The sequence below is a fragment of the Bos javanicus genome, chromosome 18 (assembly GCF_032452875.1).
Source record: "Bos javanicus breed banteng chromosome 18, ARS-OSU_banteng_1.0, whole genome shotgun sequence".
NCBI lineage: Eukaryota > Metazoa > Chordata > Mammalia > Artiodactyla > Bovidae > Bos > Bos javanicus.
The window spans coordinates 13166077-13178343 of record NC_083885.1 but is presented as its reverse complement, the minus strand read 5'-3'; the positions used below and the strand labels follow the sequence as shown (position 1 = coordinate 13178343).

Below are 12267 nucleotides of genomic sequence, written 5' to 3'. Positions count from 1 at the left end.
GATGAACAAAATTTTTGCCATTTCCAGCAACACGGATGGACTTGGAGGACATTATGCTTAGTGAAATAAGCCAGAGAGAGAAAGAAAAATACTGTATGATATCACTAATATGTGGAATCCAAAAAAATACAACAAACTCTAGTGAGTATAACAAAAAAGAAGCCGACTTTACAAACATGGGGAACAAACACTAGTGGTTACCAGTGGAGAAAGTGAGGGAGGGGCACAAGAGGGGTGGGGAGTGGGAGGCACAAGCTTATATGTGGAATCTAAAAAATACAACAAGTGAGGCAGCTACTCACCTGAGTCTGCCTGCTCTCCCACTGTGAGCATACTTTCACTTAATAAATCCTCACTTTGCTTTCTTGGAAAAAAAAATTAAAACTACAACAAACTAGTGAATATAACAAAAAGATGACTCACAGATACAGAGAACTGGTGGTTACCATGGGAGGTGGCAACACAGGAGTGGGAGAGGCACAAACTTTTGGGTGTGAGATAGGCTCAAAGGTGTACTGTATTACACAGGGAATATAGCCAATATTTTGTAATAACTGCAAGAAAAAGTAACCTTTAAAATTGTATACAATTTAAAATTTTTTCCATTTAAAAAGATCTCTTCTATCTAATCTTCCCTCATTTTAGCATGAATGTATCCTCTTTGGCGTTTTTTTGTAAAGGATCCAGTTCTACATAACGGGCTGTAAAAGCTTCAAGGACACAAAGCTTTCAGGGTTCAATGTGTAATTGTTTTCTGCGATAGCCTAAGTCTTCCCCTCTGGTTCTTCTCCCCCATTATGGATTACCACAGTTCTCATGGTCATCCATTTCTTTCTGTTCTAATGGTCAGCACAAATTCAAACCTTTAACATCTTTGTGGGTTATTGTACACAGTCTTTTATTGTTCCTGCTGTCAAAAATGTAGATTTAGGTATATCTTTTAACTGAATTATACATAATTCAAATTATGAACATGGTTAACCATTCTTAAAAAGATGGAAATTTAACCAAACTATTTTGTATATTTTAATATACCCTAAAACTTTTCTAGAAGAATATTTTATTAGTAGGACCTAGTAATGAGTAGACAGATTAAAAAAAAAACAAATTGAAATATACAGCAGCAAAGTGCATGCTTTATAATCTATGGATCCACGTAGAAAATAGCATGTAGGTTAGTCAGGCATTCTGTAAATACTTATCACATGAGTTGACGCATTTCTGTTTGCTGAGACTTCCTAGCTTGGATGGGGATGGCAATGATCCACAAGGCTTCTTTAAATCTGTTTGGTTCACATTCCTCCCTTTGTAGCCATCTAGCCAGTTTGTTGTTCTTCACTCAGCCAACGTGTAGTCAGTACACATTTGCCTATTACGTGATGTGTGCTAGCATGTCTGTCATGCAACAGAGGATACAGCTGGTGAGGCTGCTACCAGAGGAAGCACGTGTTTGTAATAAAACAAATGATGGTGCAGTAATAAAGGGACATTCCGGGAAGGGGTACCATTTGAGGATGAGGTGGAAGGGGTGACTGTTTACTGGCACAGACTGGGAAGAGGGTTTTCCTGGCAGAGGAGACAGCTTGAACAAGGGGCAGGGATGTGACAAGGCATGATGCGTTCCCACTAAGGAACTGGGTGGCTCCCATTGAGAGATGTTTGGAGACAGGAGATGCTGCCAGACCTGGAGGTTAGGCCTGGATTGTGAAGTACTCTGTGTGATGTGATACGGAGTCAATGGGGTCATTAAATACTAATATTAAATAGGTGAGTGAAGCATGACTCTTCTTTTGTTTCTGTGTTACCACTTGCAGGAGGCGAGTTCTGATAACAGGCTAGAGGACAGTTTGAAAAAACACCCAGATACAGGGAAGGCAGTCACAAGCTGTTTTTCAATTGCCCGGAGCTGAGATAGTCAAGGTTTGAAGTCCAGCATTGTTACTTTTGTCAAAAGATGCACTTCCCTATTTATGGGATTCTGTGGACTGGGGTAGGCAGCCTCTCTTCTGCTTGGAGACCTCCTTAGGGAAGTAGTGAAGAGCCAGGACCTTGTGGAGACTGGGCCCAGGGAACTGGTGGAGTCATTATTTTTCAATCTGAGTAGAAAGAGCAACACTGACCAGAAACACTGGAGTGGTCTGTGGATTCTTAGCTTCCATATGGGCTCTGGGCAGTTGCTCCAGCACTTCAGGGTGTTGATGTGAGTCTGGACCAGAAAGGAGTTGGGCTCATCCAGGCAGAGGTCTGCTTCCATAATCTCGTAATCACATCCTTCTCTCTGGAAATGACAGTTTCTTGTTATTAGTGCTGCTTAAGGGGAAGCCGCTGTCACAGGAAGGCTTTGTGTCACCCCTGCCCCAGGCCCCAGCTGGCTTCCCGTCTAGAATCCACAGTACCCTCCAGCACAGTAAACAAGGTAATCAGGGCACAGAAAGGTCATATAGATCTGATAGACAGAGTGCCTGAAGAACTACAGACAGAGGTTCATGACATTGTACAGGAGGCAGTGATCAAGAAAAAGAAATGCAAAAAGGCAAAATGGTTGTCTGAGGAGGCCTTACAAATAGCTGTGAAGAGAAGTGAAAAGCAAAGGAGAAAAGGAAAGATATACCCATTTCATTTGAAAAGACCCTGATGGTGGGAAAGATTGAAGGCGGGAGGAGAAGGGGGTGACAGGATGAGATGGTTGGATGGCGTCACTGACTGGATGGTCATGAATTTGAGTAAACTCCAGGAGCTGGTGATGGACAGGGAGGCCTGGTGTGCTGTAGTCCATGGGGTAGCAGAGTCAGACTGAGCGACTGAACTGAACTGAACTGAAGATCATATAGACTACCCACCTAGTGTGATTTCCCCTTTTTATTGCAATCAGGGTAGAAATAAGTGAATGTCAGTTTTTAAATAACAAAGGCACAATTTAGGGTCCGACTTGGCTTAACTAGTTCCAGGTGCTATAAGTTTGTGTTGTTCCCCTAATCACACCGTATATGACCCTTCTGGGTCATGGGGAGGTGTGGTGGGGGTGTCCTTGTGCGCATCCTGAATTATTCTCTGAGGGGGGATCCTTGAGATGTACACTGGGGGTCCTTTGAAACTTTTGGTGGGGTTCTTGGGATCCTGCGGGGAGTTCTTCCAGGCCTTCCTGGGAGGTCCTCAGAAGAGTGTTCTCTGGGCTACCCTGGGAGGTTCTTCATGCAAGGGTGCTCAGGGGGGTTTTAGAGGTCCTGAGGGTTCTAAGAGGGCTCCTTTGGGCCTTCCTAAAGGGTCTGGGGCTGGTATCCTCTGAGCCTTCATGGGGGTCAGAAGGAGGACTCTCTTCCAGGCCTTTTTGGAGGATTCTCCAGAGGGTCCTCAGAGCCTTTCTGGAGAGTTCTTGGAATCCCCAGGGGTCTTTTTGGTGCCTTCCTGGGACGATCCTGTGCGGGGGTCCTCGGGGCTTCCCTGGATGGTTCTTTTGGGATCCTCAGGGGGATCCTTGGGGGGCTCCTTGAGGCCTTCCCGAGGGTCCTCGAGAGAGGGTGTCCTCCGGTTTCCCTGGGGGTCCTCTGGGCCTTCCCAGGGGGTTCCTTGGGGATCCTTGGGGGGAGCTCTGGAGGGGGCCTTAGGGCCTTCCCGAGGCATTCTCCGGGGGCGGGGCGGGGGGGGGTGTCCCTCGTAGGGTCTTCAGGGTGACCTCTGGGAGAGCTCCAGTCCGGTACTCAGGAGGTGGTGAGTTCGGCCCTCACAACCGGCAGCACGCCATCTACTGCCTACCTGTCGTGTGCGCTCAGTCGGGAAGGGGCGGCCGTCGTGCGTTTGTCGGTGACATTCCTTTCCCGTGCTCCGTACTGGCGCGCGACTGGAGGCCCTCAGTCCTCAGGTGAGCGGAGGCCAGGGCCGCCTGGGACCGGTGGGGCTGCGAGGAGAGGGACCTAATGAACCCTGAAGGGCGGTCGAGGCGGGGGGCTTTTCGGCTACGCCAGCCCAAGACTTTTCGGGTCCCCTCTGGTGGGCTGGACCAAGCCCCAGACGGGGACTTCGGCAATGTACTAGAGGCGTGGCTTAGCTGTCGGGAGGGGCGGGGCCTCGAATCCCGGGGGGGTGGGGGGGTGGGGTGCCTTGGTTTCCCCGCCCCCCGGGGGGCGGGGCTTGGCTCTCTGAAGGGGCGTGGCGAGGCAGGGCTCTCCCAGGGGTGGTGCTCGGCTCCCCCGGGGGGCGGGACTCCGCGCTCCTGGGGACGGGGATAAAGCTCCCTGGAGGGGCGGGAATAAGGCTCCCTGGAGGGGCGTGGCGTGGAGTGGCGGGGCCGGGCTCTCCGGCCGGGCGGGCGGGGCTCGGCTCTCGGGCGGCGCGTGCGCACGGGCGGCGGCGGCGCGGCGGCCGTCAGTCGCCGGCATGGCGGTGTGCGCTCGCCTCTGCGGCGTGGGCCCGTCGCGGGGATGCCGGCGCCGCCAGCAGCGCCGGGGCCCGGCCGAGACCGCGGCGGCAGACAGCGAACCGGACACGGACCCCGAGGAGGAGCGCATCGAGGCGGGCTCGGCGGCGCTGTCCGGGGCCGGGGGCGACCGGAGCGCGGGCCCCTCGTCGCCCCCGCGATGCTCGCTGCTGGAGCTGCCGCCCGAGCTCCTGGTGGAGATCTTCGCGTCGCTGCCTGGCACCGACTTGCCCAGCCTGGCCCAGGTCTGCACCAAGTTCCGACGCATCCTGCACACTGACACCATCTGGAGGCGGCGCTGCCGGGAGGGTGAGTGCGCCGGGGCGGGGCCTGGGCCCCAGGGGGCTTGACTGGGAGGGGGTGGGGTGGGGTCCCCACGGGCTCTGGAAGGGCAGCTGCCATCGAACAGGGATCCAGGGGGGAAGGTTCCAGCCGCCGGGTGCTGCTGTGACCCCAGGGGCCCTTGCCACAGATCCGGGGCGCGGGTTCCGGGCGCAGCGGAGTTCATGGGGTGCTCAGAGAGGGTTGAGGGGGTCTCCCAGCTACGGGGGCCAGGACGCCGAGGGCAGTGACGCGAGCTGGGGCTGGGTTTAGGCCGGGGAACTAGCTGACGTCTGTGACACCCTTCTCGGTCCCCAGCCCTTGGGGGCGGAGCTGACGAGATCGCCGAGGGTGAACTTGAATAGTTAGGGGAGTCCGAGGGTTTGGACGGTCTCGAGGGCGAGGACCTGGTCTATGAAGCGGTGGGTTGTGAGGCGGGCATTGCTGGAGGGCGCTTATGCCCCGCTCAGGGATGCTGATGTCCGAAGTGAGGGTGGTGAATAGTTTTGTAACAAATCCCCTGAAAACAGCTTTACTTAACCCAGAACGTTGACAGATCTCTGCTGTTCACTAAACTCTAGAGTTTCGGTAAAAAGGATGGGTAAGAAGAAAAATCAAACAATGAAGGACAACAAAGGGAAGAAAGTAAAAAAATCATCAGAGATCCTTGCTATCAAAGATAAGCCACTCTTAAAATTTTGGAAAACATCTCTCCATATGCACATGTGGAGTCATGTACACATTTTTCCGTAAATGGGACCGTATCATTTATGATTTCATAGAGGGTTCAGTATAAAAAAGCTTCATAGTGTTCCACTGCCTGTGTATGCCACAGTCTAGTCCTTTACTGTTAGACTTTTAAGCTTGCAGTTTTTCCTTGTGCCATCGAGACTGCCTTTGTGCATTTTATAGGAATTGGTGGGACTTACATATACCTTTTAGAACTTCTGAGACTATCTTCTTGGGGTATAACTTTCCAAAGTGGGGTTGTGGGCAGCAGGGAGGCTGTCCATCTTGATAACACCTTACATACTCATTGCCCAGCTGTTGGTATTTACACCTCCAGGAAGACTTCATGAGAAGGCCTGTTTCCCCAAATCCTCTCCAGAGGGAGGTCAGTCAGTTCATCATCTTTCTACCATAAAGCTCAGTGGTCAACCCTCAGGATTGGTCATCAGTGGCTAGACTCTGTTTATCTGCTCTGAGATCCTGGACATGCTGCTTCCCTGGCCCAACTGTTATTGGGAAGTGCTGAGGGTAAAATGAGATGATACAGATGAAGCCCTCACACCCTAACTGGTGATGATGCTTCACGGCCATTTTAATTTCACCTCTTTCGGAGGCAAAGAGAGTTCCGCCTTTTCATTTGCTTTGTTTTGCATTTTGTACCCTTGTGAGTCCCAGATTTGTCACAGATGTTGCTTTGAGCGTTGTGAGTTTCTCCATCAGTCAGCCAAACCTGTATGGTGGTCTCCAGGGGATTGTCTCTGGGGAAACTGTAAGATGTGTAGGAACAGAGGCTAACAAGACTTCTGTGTGACCAGAAAGCTCAGAGGTGTGCCACAGAGTAAAATTAATCAGAGGTACAGCTCAGGACAGGTTCTTACAACTTCTAGTGGAAATATGAAAAGTCCTCCTGAAGATGTAGAAAGGCATGAGGGCAGATGGAGGACGACAAGCCCTTCCTTTCCTGCTCTTGTGCCTCTCAGTGCAGCTCTCTGGGGACAGCAGACACCGTGACAGCTGGGTCAAGGCCTCCTCTTCACCAAGGTGGCCTGGGCAGCTGGGAGAATTTTCCCTCTGAGAAATTAAAAAAATGAAAGACAAACATGGTAAAGCAGATGCCTTCTTAGTCATCCCCAGTAAATAACAGTTAAGTCTTCTATCATATTTGCTTTTGATTTTTCTCCTTTTTTTTTTTTTTTAAAAGAAAGCCTTCTAGCCAGCTCTCAAATCCCTCCAGATCAGCCTTGTCTTTCCCACCCCCAAGAAGCAGCCACGTTTGTGGGTGGCTTTTACTTGTATATACATACACCTGTAACATCCCCAACATTGTCTTATCGTGCTTTAGTTTTTTGGAAATATATCATCCGTGAGTATTATGCATCTGTCAACTTGTGTTTTTAAATTCTGTCTATGTTAATACATTTAAATCTGGTTCCAGCTTCCTGAGCACTGTGTGGTGGTTCATAATTTGGAGAGGCCGTGTGTGGTCCTTTGCTCGTTTTTATTTTTCTCACTGCACACAGTGTGATAGTGAACGAGCTCATATGTTTCCTTGGATGCAGTTAAATTTGATAATTTCTCTGAGGAATATATCCAGAACTGGTGTCGCTGGGGTAGTGGGTTATGAGTTTTGTAGTTTTGCTAGAAACTGGCCAGTTATCTTGCGGGGGGGCGGTGATTTTTCACTCCAGATATTAACAGGTGTGTTTTCCTCTTTGCACATCTGTCACGAGGCGTGCACAGGCAAGACACTGAAGGTAACAGGAGTGCTCTGTGCTCATCACAGAGCTGCCTTTGTGGTCTGGGTTCGTTATGTCGTTTAATCCAGTGTCCCCTAAAGTTTTTCTGGTTTGAACCATTTGTTTCTAAAAATCTGTGCCAATCTGGGTGAGAAACAGCATCTCATTTAATTTGCAGATGGCTGATAACTCATGAAGATGCGCATTTAAAAAAATATAATTATTGGGACGCTTTGGTTTCTCTTATTTCTGTGTCCTTAATCTTTGCCCCTTTCTCCATTGTTATTTTTTTATTATTGATTTGCAAGTTTTATTTAATCTGGATCAATTTCTGTTTAATATATGCAGAACATTTTCTCATAGTCAATAGTGCTTTACTTTCAAACTTCACTTATAGTCACTTTTGCAAAAGTTACAGCATTGATCAATGTTATGTACTGGTAGCTTTCGGTTTAAGTAATGATTGTCATCCTGAGGTTATGGAGGTTGTCAACAGCCGGGTCTTCAGTTTCACTTGTTTGTTCTGGTAACTTTAACTTCCAGTTCATCTGGGTCCAACGTTGGATGGTTGGCAGTCCCATGTAGCATTAACAGGCATCCCATAGGGTTAGTGTAATTACGACTGGAGTATGTATAAGGATAGTCGTGCGTGAGACAAGTCTCATTTCTCTGAGTCCCTAAACGTCTTCCATCCTGAACTAGACATTTGGTTGTGGTGGGAGATAAGGTCAAAGTCATGTGCACAGAGGCAAAAACCAAAACGATCCCAGCCTTGGTGAGCAGGAGGTGGGTGGTCGCAGCCTACTGCAGTCCTGGCTCTGAAGCCCCAGGTCCAACCCTGACACTTGTTAGTGTTCTGGGAGGACGAGTGAGGTGTTAGTGAGTGTGCGTGTTTACCGCTCAGTGTATGTACCTTTGCTTTCTGTGTTTTGATAATCAGTTTTCCCAGAGGAGAAGACAAGCAATCTGGGGAAGAGGGTGCTGCACACCTGTGTTTTGTTTTTAAAAATTGTTTTAATTAAAATTTGTTTTCTTGCGGGCAAGACATGCGAGTCAGGGGCTCTTTTTAAAATGCGAGGATGACTTGGGGGCAGGTGGAGAGTGGTGGGGGAGGGGCCCTAGAAACTTAGAGTGAGGTGGCTGTTACAGTGCTAGTGCGAATCTCACAATTTTTCAGTGTCCTAGCAGTGGTAAATCAATAATAATAGATCAGTAGTTTTTATAGAATTTGGTTTTCTGAGCCCCCTGCCTAATGGAGCTGTTGGATTAAATAGTTTCTTTCGGCAGGTGAAAGAAAGTTGCTACTCAGAAGCCAAATATGTGCTTCTGTTTTGGGGGCAAGTACACCAAATAAGTGATATCTCCCCTCTTATGGGAAAGCAGAGCAGCTCTGGCCTGCAAGGCAGCACGGGGTCGGGAGTGAGCTGTGTTCTGCCTCTCCCCGTTTCCAACCCCTGCAACCCCCACCCCTCAGCCGTGTTTTGATGCATCACTCCTTTGGCTCCAGGCCTCCTGCAGTTACTTGCTTGTGGGGCTATAAATAAGCCGTCATTTCTCAGAGCATAGGGCAGAAGCCAAGTCCATTCTTTGCCTTTGACCCTGACGAGGCTTTTCTTGGTTAATACTTCACCGTTTAGTTGGTGAATTCTGAAACACTGGCCATTTTTAACACGGTTCATCTCTGCGGCACTTTGTGAGGTCTACCTGAGGCTAATGCGTCTAGAAAATTCAGACTGTGATTCCAACTCAGAACATTCAAATGATAGCAAAAGATATATTTAGAAACAAAGGAAATGCTCACACATAAAGACATAGAGACATAAAGTCAGGTTTCAACTATATAGTATATAATTTGCCCATTTCTTCTCTTGATGGTAAGTGCCTCAGTGACCCCTGGAATAATATTTGTATAATATTTTGATCAGTTGTAAGTCTAAGGTGGGCTGAAATTCCATCATAATTAGAAATATCCTTTTCCCATAATGTTTGAGCTGTATGACAGAAATAGGAAAATCAAAAGTAATATTCAGTTTTGTATTTGCATACAGAAGAAAACACTGTTTCTGTTCTGTTTAGTATGCTGACATGAAATGTGAAAAATGTGGCTTTTGATAAATATGGCTGAGCGCGGAAGGATCATCCAGGGAGGAGGTGAAGTGGGCAGGTTGTTGGCTTTGGGAATATTTTATGGTTCTCGTTAAGCAATGCCTGTTGAGCCTGCTTGTTTTGGGGGTGTGGGGTGGGTGGTGGTGTATAAACAGACTGTCCAGGTAGGAGGAGCAGCATCCCTGTCCCGATCAGGAGGAAGAGGAAGCCAGGTTGCCTCCTGGACACACAGCAGGGTCTCAGAACTGGAGGGAAGCCCTTATCCTGTCCTGCTTTGCTCAGTGACAGGACTACAGGCTCTTTATTTTTGGGAGTTGCATCATGTATGCTGCTCCACAGAGAAACCTAATCCTTCCAGTTAGCAGAGTAGGAGGGCTGCAGGAGACGCTTCCTCTTAGCAGACATCGCTAGCCTCAGAGCAGCAAGCTAGAAAGCGTGTCTGGCCCCCAGGAAGTGCTGAGCCAAGATTCCCCCTTGGCCATATTTAACTGGACAAACACAGGTGCCTTGCCAGGAAGAACTGCTGGGCTGTAGTCACTGTTTGCTGTGTTTACAAAGTGGTTATGTAATTCAGTTGAGGATCTTGGTTTGTCTTTCTGGCTGGAAGGAGTGTGTCTTTGGGACTTTGGAGGAACCACTGTCCTCTGAGAAGCCCAGGACTGGTCCAGGAGGTGGCTTGGGTTCTCACTCATGAGTCAGCATCCTTTGCCAGTGATGCCCTCATTGTCTGCCCCGCGGTGATGGGCAGGGGAGGAACCTGGAGTAGCCCCAGCAGGCCTGCTTGCTGAATATTAGTGGGGTGTCGGGGAGTGTCTGAAATCTGAGAGGAGGTCTGGGGAGACGTGATGGCAGAGTCAGACTCTTGCTTACCCTCTGGTCTCAGGAGTGGGTGGTGAGACCCAGCAGGGGTGCCTGTAGCAGGAATAAGTGTCTAAGAATGACAGATGGGCCTCAGTGGGAGTGGGGCTCCCTTGGCCAGTGGGTGCCCATCATGGAGCTGGACAGGGTCAGCATCTTCTGGCTGGAGGGGCGAGGCTCCTGTTGGCACTGAGGCTGTTCATCTTTGCAGAGGTGGAGCTGGTTGGGAAGAAGTCTCATTGACTGTGTAGGTGGTATCAGCTGTCCTGAGGAACTGTTTGCTTAGCAGCCTGAATATTCTAAGTGTTTAATAGGAAATGCCCATGGGCTGCGTCTAGGTTTGGTTTTTACATTCGTCCATCCTGAGATGCGGTGGCTGCAAAGTGCTTTTCCAGATCTGCTACATTATTATTTTTTTTTTTTCTAAAAAAGGCATTTCATGCAGTTACAGTAACAGCTAAGAAAAGTAGCAAGCTGTGGGACACATAGGAGTTTGGAACCTGTGCTCTGCTGTTGGAGGGGTGTCCTCAGAGCAGGAGACCTGAAAGCCAGTTGCCTGAAACGCCCCCACCCCAAGCCTGATGGACCCCCCCCTTCTCTACCAGCTCCCGTCCCTGCCTCTGCCTCCTTTTACAGCCTCAGAAATTCCAACCATACTTTATTAAGGGTTATAATTATCCCCTAATCTAGCGCAAACAAAAATGAACTATATTTCCAATCAGTATTACCTTTTGGTTTTGTTTGGGGAACTGAGTTTACAGCAGGTGGGAGATGACCCAGCCGCATTCCCCCAGCCCCCTTCCTCCCACTGCTGCCTTCTGGGGGCCACGGCTGGGCCCCAGCCTTTCTTCTGCCTTTGCCTTGCCTGGCAGTGCAGTGGCCTCCGCACCAGACCCCCTACCTGTGCCTCCAGGTGTGTCTCTGCCGGCTCCACCCACAGGTCGCCCCATCTGGGCGCTTTGCTGCCTGAGCCTGTCAGTGCTCCTGCATTGCCCTGGACCCCCACCCCCGTCTCTGGAACAGCAGGATGACCTGCTGTTCCCACTCTCATCCCGTGTGCCCCTCGCTTGCGTCAGAGTTGGTCCTGGCTCTGTGGCCATCCAGCGTGGCAGAGCCCTCCTGAGTGGCCTTTATTGGAGCATGGGGCTGAGTGCCCTGTAACTGCAGACTCCAGGACTGGTGCAGCCCATAGACGGATGTCACTAACTTTGTCACCTTCGATTCTGACACAGAGTGCCTGCACGTCCTAGCCACGGCAGGCACAGGCACCAGCTCCGTTCACCTCCGTTTTTTCTTCCAGGGTCTTGGGAAGTAGCATGTGACCCTTGGGTCCTCCTGTAGAGGCGAGAGAGTGGAAAAGAGAGGAGAAAACTCTTACCCGTCCCCACCCGTGGAGACAGAAAAGACCTCCTGCATATTAAGAAACACGTCTGTGGTTGGGGGCTTGGGTAAAACCTGGGCAGCAAGGGACCTCACTGGACGGGAAGTGAATGAGGAGGGCCGGGAGCCCCTGGCAGTCGGGTCACAGGAGGATGCAGCTTCAGTGTTGACTCAGCCCAGATTCCTGGCCTGTTTTTCCCTCTTGGTGAAACATGCATTAAATAGCTTTTCGGAAATTTCCTGATTGGAATATTTGGAAGTGGCAATTTAAATTTTTTTTTAATTGTGGTAACATATACACAAAGTGAAATGTACCACTTTGACCTTTTTGAAGTGGGCAGTTCAGCGGCATTACCTGCATTCACGTGGCTGTGCAGCTATCACCAGAACTATGGCCAGAACTTTTCCATCTTCCCCAGCGGCTGCTCAGTCCCCATGACACAGTAACACCCCGTTTCCCCTCCGCCAGCGCCTGGCACCCTCCATTTCTACCTTCTGTCTCTATGAATCGGGCCGCTCTGGGAACTTCGTATCAGTGGGACCATACAATGCTGCCCTTTTGCGATGGGCTCATCTCACTCAGCACAGCGTCCTTAAGGTTCAGCCAGGCTGTGTCAGGTGTCTGCCTCTCTTCCTTTTTAAGGCTGAGTAATATCCCACTGTGAGGATGGACCTTTTTTGCTTATCCGTCATCTGTCAATGGACACTGGGGTTGCCCCCACT

General features: G+C 49.7%; 1 protein-coding gene and 1 long non-coding RNA gene across 4 annotated transcripts in view; one reads left to right on the top strand and one right to left on the bottom strand.

Annotated features, from left to right (window-relative positions):
• Positions 1 to 873: 873 nt before the first annotated feature.
• Positions 874 to 4285, bottom strand: LOC133230075 (uncharacterized). Its single transcript, XR_009730741.1, has 2 exons — positions 3754 to 4285; positions 874 to 2278 (listed from the first exon to the last, which is right to left on the bottom strand). It is a non-coding gene; the product is annotated as an uncharacterized LOC133230075 (long non-coding RNA).
• A 60-nt stretch (positions 4286 to 4345) lies between these two features.
• Positions 4346 to 12267, top strand: part of FBXO31 (F-box protein 31) — a 36597-nt gene continuing 28675 nt past the window's right edge. For 2 of the 3 annotated variants that reach the window (XM_061386949.1, XM_061386947.1), the window contains exon 1: positions 4346 to 4723. In XM_061386949.1, coding sequence (XP_061242933.1) covers positions 4375 to 4723 — 349 coding nt within the window. In that variant the 5' untranslated portion in view covers positions 4346 to 4374. The remainder of the gene's footprint in view (positions 4724 to 12267) is intronic. The other variant, XM_061386948.1, reaches the window with a different exon arrangement.